The following is a 15,662-nucleotide window of genomic DNA, read 5'->3' as shown; positions in this document are numbered from 1 at the left end:
CGAAATCTGGTTGAAATCTTTCGAATTTTTTCCCTTTGTTTGCACAGGTTGTTCTGTACCAGTCTTTGGCTTTTTGTATCATGTGTATTTTGGCGATATGTGTAGCATCCTCGTAGCTGTACTTGTTTGTTATTTTGTTAGGAGCTGTTATTCCTTCTTTGGCTAGTGTGTCTGCCTTTTCATTCCCGGCAATCCCTATATGGCTCGGGATCCATCTTATCTGCGCTTCAATCTGCTCACATTTTTTGAGAATACTGTGGCATCTATCTTGAAGGTATAGTTCCTCTTTGGCATTTAGTAATATTTGGCATGCTGTTTTGCTGTCCGTGTATATGGTTGGTCTCCAGATGTTTTGTGTTATTGCTAGTTCCAGCGATTTTTCTATTGCGATCAATTCGATTGTTGAAATTGGGGCCTCGTTTTCTATGTTGAAAGCGTAGTGTTGGTTTGTTCGATTTGGGCTTTTCATGAAGATTCCAATGCCGCTCCCTTCTGTTGACTTGCTACCATCTGTGTAGATTGTCGTGTGATTTTTTTCTGCGCTGGTTGTTTCTTCCAATATTATTCTTTTCATTAGTTCTTGTTGTAAATGGTCGCCTTTCTTTAATCCTTCTATTTCGTTCCGAATGGGTGTGCTTTTTTCTAAATCATTTGAAACGATCCCGGCTAGGTTGTTAATGATGTTGATGTGCTCTCTGTACACTTTTCCTATGAATAGCGTCTTCCGATTTGTGTTTAGATCAGTGTCCCTTAGTTGTTTTGCGATCAGTTTGGAGTGCATCATGTTTTTAAAAATTTCTTTGGCGGTTATGAAATGTGCTCTAATCTCTGTTGGAGTTTCGCCCGTCAAGGCCATTAGTGTATTTATGGGCGTAGATTTGGTACAGCCAGATACTCTCCTGAGGGACTGGTTTATGACTCGGGTTATAATTTCTTTTTGTTTTTTCGTGCAATTGTTGTAATATGATGCCCCATGGTCTAGGGTCCCTCTGATTATTGCCTTATGTACTGTTATGGTTTTCTTTGGGTTTAAATGGTTTTTGTTATTTGCTATCAGTTTTAGGGCGTGGAGTCTTTTTTGTGCTTTGTTGGTGATTTCTTGTACGTGTTTTTGAAAGTTAAGCTTTCCGTCAATCCAGGCTCCTAGGTATTTTATGGCTGTTACTTTTTCGATTTGCTTGTCTTGTATGTTTATGTTTAGGCTTTGGTTTTTGCTTTTTGGTCCGAATAGCATATATTTAGTTTTTTCAGCGTTAATACTCAGCTCCAGGTGTTCGATTTCCTCGATAAAGGTGTTTGTTATTTGTTGTAGTTTTCCTTGTAGGTCTGATAAGTTGTCTCCCGTTTCGATGATGCAGAAATCGTCGGCATATTGGATTAGGTTTATTTTCCCGTTTTTGTTTATTTTTTTGTGTAGCTGTTTTGTATATATGTTAAAAAGTGCTGGGGAGAGTACGTCTCCCTGAGGAAGTCCGTCGGATATTAGTTTGTTAATCTTTTTCTCGCAGACCGTTATAGTTATGGTTCTATTGTTTAGTAGTGCAGCTACCCATCTGGTGAGTTCCATTGGCATTCCGTTGACTTCCATGATCTCTATGAGTTTGTCAGTACATACATTGTTATATGCGTTAGTTAGATCGATAAACATTATACCCGTTAGTTTGCGGCGTGATTTGTTCTTCGCGATTTCTGTTGTAATGTAGTTCACAGCTTGATTGATTGATTTGTGTTTTTGGAACCCCATTGATGTTTCTGGTATAATGTTGTTTTGTGCACATGTGTTGTTAAGCATTTCTAAAGCTGCTGTGTTAATCACTTTGGTAATTGTCGGGATCAGCGATATTGGTCTGTAGTTAGTCGGGTTACTGGGGTCTTTGCCAGGTTTAGGTATTGCTACAACTTTAATGTTTTTTAGCTTCTTTTTAAGGACACCTCTTTTCCACATGTGGTTTGCCTCTTTTATCAGTATTTCTTGAGCTTTGTTGTTTAGGCTTCGCAACATTCCATATGTAATTTTATCTTCACCTGGTGCTGTGTTTTTCTTCCTGTTTAAAATGGTTAGCCACTTTTTTTTGTTGAGAATATTTTCTGCAATTATTCCTTGATATGGGTGCTTGTTCCCCTTGCGGTTTTTTTTGAAGTGCGTATTTAGAAATGTCTTGGCAGCTTCTGGGTCGTTGTGGATTATGTTATCCTCTGTTTTTTTTAGTGTAACTCCTTCCAGGTTTCGTATCATGTTCCATAGCTTTTTGGTCGTTGTGTCTGCGTCGATTTTGCCAATAGCTTCTTCATATTTGGAAGTTTTATATTTCTTTTTCTCTATTTGGAATTTTGCTGCGGCTCTTTTTGCTGATATTTCGTTTTCTAGTGTTTTATTGTTGCTCAGGATTCTTCTTGCTTTGTTCTTATCGTTCCAGGCCTTTTCTGTGTGCACATTCCACCAGATCTTTGGTTTGTGTTTCGTTTTGTACTTGCATTGTTTAAGAATATTGTTTAGTTTGTTGAAAATTAAACCAGCGGTCGCGTTTTGTTGCGGTGAGAAGTTTCCAATTTCTTTATATAGTTTGCTTTGGTTAATACGTATTTTTTCCTGGGCAATTTGTATTTCGTTAAGCTCCGTAAAAATGGTTTTGTGGCACGATGAGCCCATGTGGTGGTCGCTGACCCTCCTCGTGCTTTGCCATATTAGATCCTCGGTGATGATGGTTAAATCTATTGCTGTGTTTCTCCTAGCTATGTCGGTTGATATATGTGTGGCCTCGTAGTTATGTAGGATATGGAAGTTTGTGTCATTAATTTTTTCCATTAAGGTTTTGCCTTTCCTATCATCCCAAGGGTTTCCCCACGCCGTGTGGTGACAGTTGAGGTCCGCTGTTATTATTGTCTTTCTCTGATTGTCTTGCATTATTATGTCTAGTAATTTCTCGAAGTTGTGTATTGTTGTTGAAGGTGCCGCATAGACTGAGTATATTTTTAATTTCGGTTTGATAGTTTCAATGATTGTATACTGTATTTCGTGGCAAATATCAGTGACCGTTTTTGTGACGAACCTTATCCCCTTTTTAACGCATATACATGTACCTCCGTATCCGTCCTCGCGGTGTGTGTAAACAAGGTTATAATTTGGTATCGATGGTTTTCTTTTCTCTTCACTTGTCCATGTCTCCATGATGCATGCGATTGATATGTCCTGTGCTGATAAAATGCGTTGAAGCTCGTCCTTGTTTTTGGGCAGGCTGGTTATATTACTTTGGAGGATGGTAAACCTTCCCATGTTGCTTCGGTATTTTGCTTACAGAGTTTTTTTGCACAAAAAACGCTGAAGCTAACCGAAAACCGAGGTTCGTCGCTCTTTCCCGTGCCTTCTAGAGTCCTTTAATTGATTAAAGGGTCTGAGGCCCTTTGGTTGTGTTGCTTATGCGTTTTTTTTATTGGTGTTTTGTGGTGTTTGGGGTTCGCGTCTGGGCCTTTTGCTGTTTTGTTCGGTTGTTACCACTGTTGTGTCTTATGTTACATTAAAAAGTATTTTATTATCTATAAATTAACGATTAGACAATTACACTTTAAAACGGGTTGCGCGTGAAGGATGGACAAATACGGTACGGACGAATACGGTACGGACGAGGCAGCTCCCGGGAGACGATACGCGTCCTCTCGCTAGGACGGTCGGGAAGCGAAGCGGCCATCCTGTTGTTCACCTCGTCCGCTATCGGATACCGATAGCGGCGAGTGGAAGGATGGCTGCGTGCGTTGCAGCTTCCAGTGGATGATGAAGCTGCGTCTCCACAACATCTCCCCCTTTTATTTCCGATAATCGTTAAGCCAACGAGGAAGTCTTCTTTGCCTAGAAGACTTTCGTGGCACCGTTAGCGGCTGAGTCGAAACACTCGGAGCTGCTTCCGAAGGTCCGCATGACGGCTGACGTAGTGGCGCTTGCGAGACAGCTGTGGATGGTGCAGGCGGCGGAATCGGATCCGCCGGGTCAGGAGCCGCCGGGCCGATGAAGGAACTGCTCGGTATCTGTTCCGTAGGCGCTCCCCAGTCGCCCATCACTATGTCGTAGGGCAGATGAGGGGACGTTGCTTGCTGACCCAACTGCGACGGGCTACGAAGGTTTCGCTTTCGTAGCTGATTTACGTGCCGCCTAATGGTACGCCCATTTTCCGTTGCTACCTCGTACAGCACACGTCCACATCTTCGAATAATGGTCCCCGGAATCCATGTTGAGTTTCCTGAGAAGTATTTTGCCAGAACCTTATCACCTTCGTGGAAACTTCTACGACTTTCGCTCTGCTGTGACTGATGAGCCGTCGGCGGCCGCAGTAAGTCGAGCGCAACCCTCGGCTGTCGACTGAACATAACTTCGGCGGGCGCCTTCCTTTGGTCCAGGAGCGGGTGAGGAGTCGTTCTGTAGGTCTGCAGAAAATTGTCCAGCGCCTCGTCTGATGAGGATCCATCCATTTGACCCTTCTTCAAAGCCCTTTTGAAGGTGTCGACGAATCGCTCAGCCTGACCATTCGACTGAGGATGGAAAGGTGGCGATGTGACTTGCTGGATGCCGTTTCGGCTGCAGAATTCCTGAAACGATTCACTGGTGAATTGCGGTCCGTTATCACTCACCAACGTTGATGGCATCCCAAAACGAGCGAAAAGACTACGCAGTATTGCTATCGTTGCTGAAGACGTCGTGCTCGAGGTTTTGATGATCTCCGGCCATTTGGACAGCGCGTCCACTACCACCAGATACCAAAAACCTTCTATTGGACCGGCATAGTCCACGTGCACTCTGGACCAGGGACCTGATGGTTGTGGCCATGGAATGGGGTCCACCCGTGGAGGAGCCTTGGATGCCGCTGCGCATGGCTCACAGGATGCAACGTAATCCACGATGTCGTCGTCTATAGATGGCCAGTAAAGGAAGCTCCGTGCGATCGCCTTCATGCGTTGAATGCCGGGATGACCATGATGAAGTTGCTCCAAGCATCGCGTGCGCAGGGTTTCAGGGATGACCAATCTCTCCCCGAACAAAAGGCAACCTTCCACCGTTGATAATGCATCCTTCCTGTCACTGTATCGCCTTATTTCTGCACCAAACGATACTTTTGCAGGCCATCCATCTCGAACGTACGAGTAAACTTGTTGTAGTACTGGATCACTTTTGGTGCTACGCTCAACATCACTGAAAGCAAGTGGAAATGAGCTGACGGGATTTACGGCTACAGACTTTGAATCGTTTTGTAAGTCGATGCTTGCTATAATATTTTCTGCTTCTGGCTTTGCGTGATCCTCCGGTCGTTTTTGCCGGAAAACAGGTAGACTGTTTTCTTTAATCTGCCGCGCAATGCGTGCATTAGTGCACTTTCCTGGCCCGCGAAATACCTCCGGAAACTTGGGCTCTACATTCGCAACGATTTGCGGAATCGTGGCTAGCTGCCCACAAAACGCATCTAAAGGCATCGAACCTAATTCGAATGCGTCTATCAAATCGGCTCCGAAAAGTTCCAGTTCAGCTTCTGAAACGCGAATTGTAGCCTTTTTTGTATTTTCACCGATTCTAACCGTTGCTTCGAATTCGCCTGTTAGTTTTAGGTTCGACCCGGATGCTGTTTTTGCCTTTACGCTGGCGTTTGTTAGAGGCGGGCTGCCAACGCGTTCCCAGAGGCTATGGCCAATTAATGTTATATCTGAACCCGTGTCCAGCTGGAGCTTTAGGTTGGTTCCGTTTATAATAACATTAATGTACTTACGGCATGAGGCCACGGTACATACGCTGACCGTTACGGCTCTCGTCACTGGCCGGTTTTCTCGATATCTTGTTCGCCGGGTGCCGCTGCTTTTGTGGGAACAGAAACCTTCCCGATGCCCGATCTTTCCGCATGATCTGCATTTTTGTGTCTTGTACGGGCAGTCTCTGGTCCAATGTAGTTCGCCGCATAACCAACATGGCCTGCTTGGAGTACTTTGCAGTGAAGAACGGTGATGCTGAAAGCTTTTCGATTTTGTAGTATCATTTGCTTCGTGCAACATTTGTACTTGCCGTTCGTGTCCCTGAATGAGGGCACTGTCTCCTTTTAGGTTGGTTATGCGTCGGCACTCTGCGGTGAGCTGGTCCAAGGTTACTTCAGGGTGATCCTCTATGCGCGCTAGTAACCTTGTCCGGATCTCAGCGTCTTTCTCGTCCTTAAGTCCGCACACGAGGATGAGGCATTTGAATTGCTCTTCATTCATTGCCGGTAACTCGAAATCAACACACGCTCTGTTGACCCGGCAAGCGTAAGCCACTAGGTCCTCTGTTCGCCTTTTTTCCGTCTGGAGGCACCTATATCGCTTGCTGAGGGTCGATTCCGCCTTCCCGAACAGGGCTTTCAGCTTTGCCGTCGTCTGCTCGAAGGTGAGTTCCCGTGGGGCAAGTGGCAGAATAAAACTCACGTAACGAGCATGCTCGGCGGTGCCCAGCTTGCGCACCAGTAACCGCACTTTTGCCGAATCGTCCAACCTGGACGCATCAAGACTGAAGAGATCGTCGTAGCGGGAAAACCACGCTTCGAACGTGATGCCATTTTCGACGTCGAAACGGAACTCGCTGATGTTTCCCGCCAGGGAATCTACGATTAACTCTGGGTTACTCACGGGCTGCTGCTGGGGCGGTGTGTGTTGTTTTAGGGCTTGCATCATAAACTGCTGCTGCTGCTGCATTTGCTGAGACATCGTTTGCAGCATCTGGTAGAGGAATGCGTTTTCCGGGCTCGTGAAAGATGGTGCTGGGACTCCATTTTGCGCGCTTGGAGTCGTCGATGGCGCCGGGTTGAAATTTAACGATGGCGCCGGTGCTTCGCTTCGGGGCGCTTGCCAGGGCGCCTGCGGGTTACTCGAGGTCATCGGATGTTGCAATCCTCCTACGCCGGATTGTCCGAAGGATGACCTCCGCTGCTCCTCGTCGGGCAAAGCGTTCGTTTCCATGCCGCTCAATCTGCGTCGTTTTGCACTCGGTGGCGGAATTTTTGTAGATAGGATTCCACCACTTTTCACACGCACGACACGCGATATAAATTAAAATCCCATCCTCGTCGCCACTGTTGTGTCTTATGTTACATTAAAAAGTATTTTATTATCTATAAATTAACGATTAGACAATTACACTTTAAAACGGGTTGCGCGTGAAGGATGGACAAATACGGTACGGACGAATACGGTACGGACGAGGCAGCTCCCGGGAGACGATACGCGTCCTCTCGCTAGGACGGTCGGGAAGCGAAGCGGCCATCCTGTTGTTCACCTCGTCCGCTATCGGATACCGATAGCGGCGAGTGGAAGGATGGCTGCGTGCGTTGCAGCTTCCAGTGGATGATGAAGCTGCGTCTCCACAACAACCACCTCAATTTCCCTACATTCTGTTGGGAAATATACTATTTTCTGTGGGCTGCTAGCTGTGTTATTTTGCGTAATAGTTTCTTGGTTTGTTGTGGTGTTGAGGTTTTCCGTGTTAGTGTTTTTCTTTACGCTTTTTGTTGAGGTTGTTTTTGGTACTGTAAAAATGGTTGGTTTTTGTACGATAGTGGTGCTGGTTGGTACTGTTTGTTTTGTAGCCTGTTGTGGTTTCAGCCTAGCGGCGTTTGCATAACTTAGGCTTTCCATGTTCTCCATACGGTTCTGCGAACAAGATTTGAACCTGTGTATGGGTAAGCCACAGAACCGACATTCAGTCTGCCCTTTATAAGCCACAAAAGCTTTGGTCCCCATGTACCCCAGTTTCTCGATTGTTGATGGTACCGGTTTTGTCATTATCATCCGAACGAAAATGGTTCCTGTTTCTGCCGTCCGGAATTTATATTTTTGGTTTCCCCAGGCTGGTTTAGTGATTTCGAGAACCCTACCGTATCCTTTTAGGGTTTCCTTAATTTTTTCTTCAGTCACTTCGCTCGAGACGTCTTCTAGTTTTAGTGTTGTGGATCCATCAGCTAAAGAGACTTCTACCGGATAGGTTTTTTCTCCCACCATTATTGTGGCGTCGGTCCCCATTGCAACGGCGCCGATCGCGGTCTCCATTTTGTTAACCGTTATCATGGCCCATGGTTCCTGTCTTAGGAGGTGAAGAGTTAAAACTTCCTCCTCCTTAAGTTTTAGGGTTTTCTCCACGAAGTCGTGTACTTCCTCGGGGGGTGGCCTCGGCATGCCTTTAAAATCACATTTAATTATAAAGGTGGATTTCTCCATCTTCTTCTGTGATCCTCGATATAGAAACGGCCCGTCCGGTTGATTGTGATTTTTCTAGCTTTTTAGGTCTAGAATCAGCCTTATACCGGGCTCACTCGGATGTTGATAGTAGGTGGATGGGTCGTTTTGAGGTGTTTTCACGTATTAAAAAACTGCCACTTTAAACGTTTAGAAAAATCAAGAAAAAAAGGTTCGTGTAGGAAAGGTAAAAAAAACTGCTAAGTCACTGTCACTCGGTTCGTTGCTTGGCGCCGAACTGTTTTTGGGAGGCACCGCAGTGGAAAGAGGTACTGGCTGTCAAACCTTTATTTGTTTACAGTTTACTGTTGACTGTGCAAGTCTGGCCAACTAACAGCGAGTTAAGAATAACGCTTTCTACATTTCTAATAGATGGTCGTATAGGTGAGGGTTAGGTATTCAGAAAGGCTTGCAACTAATTTTCACCGGGTAGTACATCTATCTGACAGCTTGAACGTCCCCAGGACATTTGTAAACACAACAAAGAGTGAAGTTCGTGTTCAATTAAAAGTTCTTGGATAAAATTCACTGAAAAATTATATCGCAAAGTGAACGTACTCGCAGTTGGAAAAGGTAAGGTAGAACGATCTTACAGAAGCCCACAAGCATTCTTACGATTTGCCCTTGTGTTATTAAGCGAAACGATTTCGATACTGGTTGCGATTTTGTTTGGCCCTTTTACCCAAAATCTAAATCTATGAAAAGATAAAGTACCTGTTTTTGGCAATTGATTGAAGTTGTGGCGTTTAGACCTGACCCTGATCCTTTTTATAGAAAAGATATCTTATTCGCGGTAAAACGGAAGCAAGTAAATAATCGGAATTATCATTAGCTGAAAAGCAAGCCTAAGATCTGCGAAAGCGTCTGCTCCAGTCCCATCAATAGGAGTAAGAATAGTGGATGGTGGGAACGAATAGATGATGCTACTCTGTCTACCCAACAGCGCCCAAGTATATTTAAACTCGAGGCTCTCCAGACACTCGAACTTATTTTTATACGGTTGCAGACTAATCAAATTCCATTCCCAGTAGTGTTGGGTTGTTCCGACTTAGATTCATAAATCGGCAAAGGTTCCTGAAGATTCCCCAAAGATTCGGCAATGATAATTCACATTCTAAAAAAGCTTTTACTTTCTATTGTATAATAGAGAAAACATTTATTTTTATTCAATGAACCTGATGTATTCGTTTATTTTTCTTCATAAGATTTGCAACACATCGAGCATAGCATTTCAAACTGAGGACATTATTTAGCTGACGCTAAAGCAAAATCGGTTCTAAACAAGTAATCGTTACTACGCCAATATAAAACAAATGGACTCGGACGATGATGCGGGAGCAAAGCGATCAGGACGCGGCCGTGGCCGCACTCGGGGTACTCGAGGACGAGGACGTGGTCGTGGTCGTGGACGAGGTAAAAAAGCCGCACGCGTGATATCATCCGATCAGGAGGAAGATATGCCCTCGCCCAAATCGTCACCAGCAAACGCCAGCGACGATGAAATTACGGAGAAATTACCGTCACAAACGAACAGTAAACAGCAAGATGCACTAAATGAATCACTTAACGAGCTATCATCACAGCATTTAAAGCCCCCGGTTTCTTCCGAACTGGACCTACAACCGCTCTCTATTAGCAGTCACACAGCACCAATCAGTGCACCGCTAATAATCGACATGGAGGCGGACATCTCCCAACTTGAAGCACCGACCTTCACAACCATCTCGCGTGGCCCACCGGAACCAATGCTACGACTGAACTGGAACCATAAAGTTAATCTGATTGGAGAAAAGGTGTTAAATCCTATGATCTACTGTTGTGACCAGTGTGACAAGCCTATCTTAATTTATGGTCGTATGATCCCATGTAAACACGTATTTTGCCTCAGTTGCGCACGATCTGATACCTTGAAGGTTTGCCCGCGCTGTAAGGAAAAAGTGGTCCGCGTCGAACAGACTGGCCTTGGGACGGTATTCATGTGCACGCACGGTGGTACTCGCTACGGTAGCACTGGATGCCGACGAACGTATCTATCACAACGCGACCTGCAAGCTCATATCAACCATCGGCATGTTACCAACACGCCAGTTCCTATGCAACCCCCGGCCTCAATCCTTCAGCAACCTCAGACAGCCTCGCTTCCGGGGCAACCAATTGAGTTATCGCCTATAACCAAACCAATTGTGGATAAAAGTGCCAGCTGGTGGTAACATATTTCATTTGGTTTATTCTGGTTACCTTAAGCATTTGGGATTAGTCGTAGTAGATCACAACCATAAGAAAGCCAAAAGGAATGGTTATCGAAAATTTAAAAGGTTTGATATTGTGGACCCGTTGGAAGCTTTTTTAAAAAAATTCGAATAGGGTTAATAAGAATAATTTCTCAAAGTGGGTACAGCATGCTGATAAAGACCTATACAAGAATTAATGTATTCATCCCAGAGCCTTAAACAAAATTGGTACAAGAGTATAAATGAATTATCGAGCATGCAATTCCCTTAAACAATTCCCGAATTCGATGCTATTTTTGCCAACACTTTGACGACCATAGAAAAGCTTCTTAAAAATGATCAATAATGCATATTTCTTCTAAATTCAATCAATTCATTAACAGCTAAATTAGTTATTTTTGTTTTACTTTTTCGGAACATGAAAAAACGCTATCAGCAAATAGCATAGTGGAGTATGATGATTGATAGATCTATGATGCAAATAAATTGGTAAAATTTACCTCCAGGTCAAAAAAATAAAAAGGATTTTTAATTTATTTAGTTGCTTTCTCATTGAATATTTGTCCAATTTATCTTTTTATTTATTTAGATGTGAAAGATTTCCTCCAGATATGCCACTGAATTTACTGATGAACCTGAACATTTCATCTCAATATTATCGAAAATGGTAAAAAGCCATTTGCAATACAGGCTGGCCCCGGTTTTCGTCACCAAACGGGACTTTGACAGCGACGAAATCCGGGGCTAGCGGACTAAATTTCTTACGTTTATAATACCTACTCAAGACTTGACTGACACAAAACGAACGTTGGTTGTGTACATTCTTCTCGTCTCAATTTTCAGTGGTTGATATGAAGGTCTTCTTGAAACTATAACAAAGTTTGTGTATTTAATCATCAAACCAATGGCCATCAACCGTTTTATATTCCGTTTTACTTCTTTGGTTTCCATGCCGTGTAGGTTTACAATAATACATTCAGTGCTTCAGTAGGAAGATATTTTTAATTGAGAAAAGTAGTCTGAAGTAGGGGGGGTCCGCGACAGCCGAGCGGTAGCGCCGGTTAGAAAATCGGCCCATGAGCGCCGGGGCTCACCACCTCGACGGCGTGGGTTCGAATCCCAACTGAGACCGGACCCTCCCCTGTACGAGAGGACTGACTATCCACGTACAACAGGGAAACAAGTTTCGTAAGCCCTTAACGGGCAGGCATGACCAAGAGGTCGTTACGCCAAGAAGAAGAAGAAGTCTGAAGTAAAAAACCTGCACTACTCGTTTATGAGTCCATGTTCAGATCTTCTGTCATACAAAATTCATTGAATCATATGAGTAAAGAACAAAGCACGCTACTATAAACCAACTTCGAACGATTTGTCAAACGACGAAAACCGAGGCTGACGGAAACCGGGTCTTCTTCAAAGAAATAGGTTCAAATTATCTGTATTAATATATTCACTGCGTTGCGTTAAACTTCCGAACAATGATCCGAACATTTCCTCTACCTCAGCTGTGTCGTCTGCTGTTGCCAAACCTTCTTACAAGTTGTTGTTTTCTTCACTGTGATGAATTTTTTCACCCTTTTCGTTCATTGTATCGATTGAGTGTTTTAAAAAAACTCTGATCTATGATGCTACGATAGTCGGCTGCACGGAATAAACAACCAAATATTTACGATTCGTATCGTGCCTGTTTTGCTGTGACAGAAATACAATGCAAGGAAGAAAAACAAGAACCGTCAAAACCAAAAATCGCACGAAATGCACTTAAATCCCGCTTGACAGTATGTAACTACACGGACACAAGCAGAAACCAAGTGCAGTAAAACCATTCAAACTCCTCAACCCTGCATCGTAAATTGAAGGATTCGGTCTTTTAAGCCAAACCTTGCAGATTGGGGATCGTTTCATGGTGTGCTGCGACCTCTTTTTGATTGATCTTGGGCGGAAGATGACATAGCTTTTACCCGACCTACCTTTGCATCGATCTTGGTTTTAAAATATCAAGCTTATTATTTCCACCGGGTAGCATCCTATTAAACAACAATCTTCTTGGAACGTAAATAAATCCTATATGTATCAACAAAACATAAAGCAGCGATCTTTTAAAATTACTATTTGTGTCGAAAAACGTGGCGAAGAATGTAAAATACGACCGTTGAACCTAGCGAACCTATTTTAGCTTGAAAAAGGTAAGGTACCATATGTGCTGAGAATCCTGCAAGCAAGGTGAAACTTATATTTCACCAAGAAATTTCGTTTGTAGATTGTCTTGCGGTCAAACAATGGAAAAGTCGCGCGTCAAGATTGAGCTTGCGGAAGAAAACTATGGCAATCAGGATCCACTCGCAAAAGAAAACACCATTGGAACTACTCCAAATACCGATATTTTGATGAGTACACCGTCGATAAGGCAGGTTTGCTCATGGATAAGTGATGGTACTAGTGGAAATATGTGCGTTGATGAAATTTTTATAGAAGAAATCAAAATAGAACCTTCTGACGAATTAGATAAAAGTTGGGAACCATCCAGTAAGAAGATATCCATAACTGATCCCGATAAGGTGGTAGAAAGTGGCCAGACGGTATCATTAATCGGTACAGCACCGCACAACCAACATGAAAAAAGAAGCGCACAGGATTCGCGTTGCAAGTTTTGCTCTATTCTATTCTTCAGCGAGAAAATACTGGCGAAACATCAAAAGAAGTGCCAGCAGTTATTCGAGCAAACGTATTCAGTAGCTAATTTGGAAGATCTGCAAAAAGGAATGCGACACTCCACGTTGCCTGTCGCTGCGAGTGACCAAATTAGCACCAGCATCCGTTCAGATGATGTCGAATCTTCTAAACTGCAATCGCATCATGCAACGCCCGAATATACCGCTTCAGTGATTAAGGTTAAGAGCTTAGTCAAGCACGAAGCACATTCTTCATCTTCAATTGCAATCCCTGATTCTGATCCCTTGGCTGGTGATATAGCTCCGATCCCACCTCCTTTGGTCCCGTTTCCCATAGCGGCTCCTGTTTTGTGCATTTCGGTTCCAATGTCGATTTCTGACACTTTGAAAACAAGTCTTCCTGCGGTTGTTGATACCGCTCCGGTTCCACCTTCATTAATTTCCAATCCCATTGCTCGTGACCCCCCTCCATTGGCACCGATTTGCCCAGCAGTTTTTTCTCCCGTTTCCATTAAACTTCGACCAATGGTATCCTCTACGCCACGAGCGGATTATGAATCGAGACAACAGAAAAACGTTCCTGTCCTTCAACACACTATCCCATCGGATGTAACCGTTCAGATGAAGCTGACTGAGAACAATGTGATCAAGACGAATTATAGACTGCAGGAATCTTTGGGAGTATCTACGGATCGATCAATTCTACTGGACAGTAGTGTTTTGAATGACTTCAATTTCGAACCGCTCGATACGCATCATCAGCTGGAAGAATTCGACGAAAAACTTGGCAGAGATGCTGCGTTCGCCGATAAAATGGTGAGCTGGCTAAGTAGAAAGAATGAGGATTGCGATCCAAAGACTAGCGTCGTTTTTTCGCTAGATTTCCTCTTTAGTCGCCAACTGTTCGCTAGCTGCAGCTGGTCTGGAGAAGGTCGACGGGGACCAAAAATCCCGTTTTATAAATTTAAAAATATTTACAAATTGTTGCGTCGATTGGCTATTGTAAAAGGATGCAGCGAGTCAAGTGGTTTGACGAGAGATGTGTTGGTGACAAAGCTGCGGGTCGCCAAATCGAGAGTGGCTTGCAAAAATGACAGCAAAGGGTTTTACACGAAAGATACTCGCAACGGAAGACCAAACAATGACGGTATGTAGGGCCATGCTGCTACATGTTTACTCTTTAATAACGATTTGTGTATTTTCTTTGTTTTTCTACTACAGCTCCAAAAGGTAAGATAGCGATTGATACGAGTTGAGTAAGCTACGGTATTTGCACAGTTTGTTGAACCGTATGTAGAGCTACAGTATTACATTTTAGAACGTGTACACATACGTTTGCTAACAAACAGGTAACTTTTGCTAGCAATATTGTCAAATAGTGAACCTCCGATTTGCACGAAAGGAAGCGAATAGATCTTACGACTGATCGTAACTTAAACATTAGCGAAAAGCATAGACAATACAAGATAGTGGTAATTGTATCGTAATGTAATCATAAATGCAGTGCTTTTATGAACAGTATTGCAACTCGAGCAAGAACGCTATCGGTCATCAATCGAAACATTCTCATGAATCAACTGTGAAACAACCACATAAATTTACAACAATTCTTGTCAATTCGTTGCATGAAAATTGCGACATAAGAATGATTTAAATAATCCGAAAATCTTTATATCCTTGTAATTTTAAACTTTTTCGTTTAAACAAATTTTCCTAATTGTATGTGACATTTTTCGATAAATCTTCATCGTTTATGTCGTCACCGTGATAAATTATCAAATGTTTGTTCAACTATAATATAGTGAGTAGGAAAAAAACACGCCCCCGGGTAATGCGGAAGATTAATCGTACGCATTTAGTTCATTTCTAACCTAACATAGTAAACTACTTAGAATATTCCATTGTACCAATTGTGCTTCCATTCTTTTCTGAAGGTTACACCGGTGTGTTCCTATGGTTATGCATTGTTGCTAAGAATGAGAGAAAAATTTCTGAGGTATGAAATGTGATTAGTGTGTGGAGAAAAACTATGGTACAACGCCTCGGTAACTGAGTAACATTAACATTGAACTAATCGTAAGACTTTAAGATTATTCTGTTAATATTGTATTACATTATTTTGGCGTGACAGTTTTCACAGTGCAACTCGGATATTAGTCAATCTGATTGAGAGCAAATCAATAGTGTATACAAGAAGAAGGTAGAATCTGGTGAATAGACAATAGAATGTCCATTTCAAATGTCAGTTAACATGAGACTATTTTGATATGCAAAGCAATGAGGTTGTAATTTCTCTTGTAATTTACAGAATAGACTATTTAGGATAAAGAGATTTGATTCGTTTTTCATTTTAGCTGCAAATTTTGGGGTTGCGAGTGTCAACGATGGCTCGAAGGATTCACTCGCAAAAGAAACCAACACTGGTACTTCCGCAAGTGCTGATATGACGATGGTTAAACCATCTGTGGAGCAGGTTTGCTTATTGATTAATGACAAAACAACTGGCGATATGTGTGTTGATAAAACG

General features: G+C 43.1%; 2 protein-coding genes across 2 annotated transcripts; both read left to right on the top strand.

Moving 5' to 3' along the window:
* Positions 1–8,713: 8,713 nt before the first annotated feature.
* Positions 8,714–10,979, top strand: LOC131259882 (E3 ubiquitin-protein ligase Hakai-like). The gene is made up of 2 exons (XM_058261488.1): positions 8,714–8,805; positions 9,438–10,979. The coding sequence occupies exon 2, from the start codon at positions 9,546–9,548 to the stop codon at positions 10,440–10,442; it is 897 nt and encodes a 298-aa protein (XP_058117471.1). The 5' UTR covers positions 8,714–8,805; positions 9,438–9,545; the 3' UTR covers positions 10,443–10,979.
* Positions 10,980–12,742: 1,763 nt separating this feature from the next.
* On the top strand, positions 12,743–14,688 carry LOC131268438 (uncharacterized). The gene is made up of 3 exons (XM_058270815.1): positions 12,743–12,874; positions 13,757–14,282; positions 14,357–14,688. The coding sequence occupies exons 1-3, from the start codon at positions 12,743–12,745 to the stop codon at positions 14,389–14,391; spliced, it is 693 nt and encodes a 230-aa protein (XP_058126798.1). The 3' UTR covers positions 14,392–14,688.
* Positions 14,689–15,662: the final 974 nt, after the last annotated feature.

This window comes from Anopheles coustani, chromosome 3 (assembly GCF_943734705.1).
Source record: "Anopheles coustani chromosome 3, idAnoCousDA_361_x.2, whole genome shotgun sequence".
Lineage (NCBI taxonomy): Eukaryota > Metazoa > Arthropoda > Insecta > Diptera > Culicidae > Anopheles > Anopheles coustani.
This window is presented reverse-complemented; position numbering and strand designations above follow the sequence as displayed.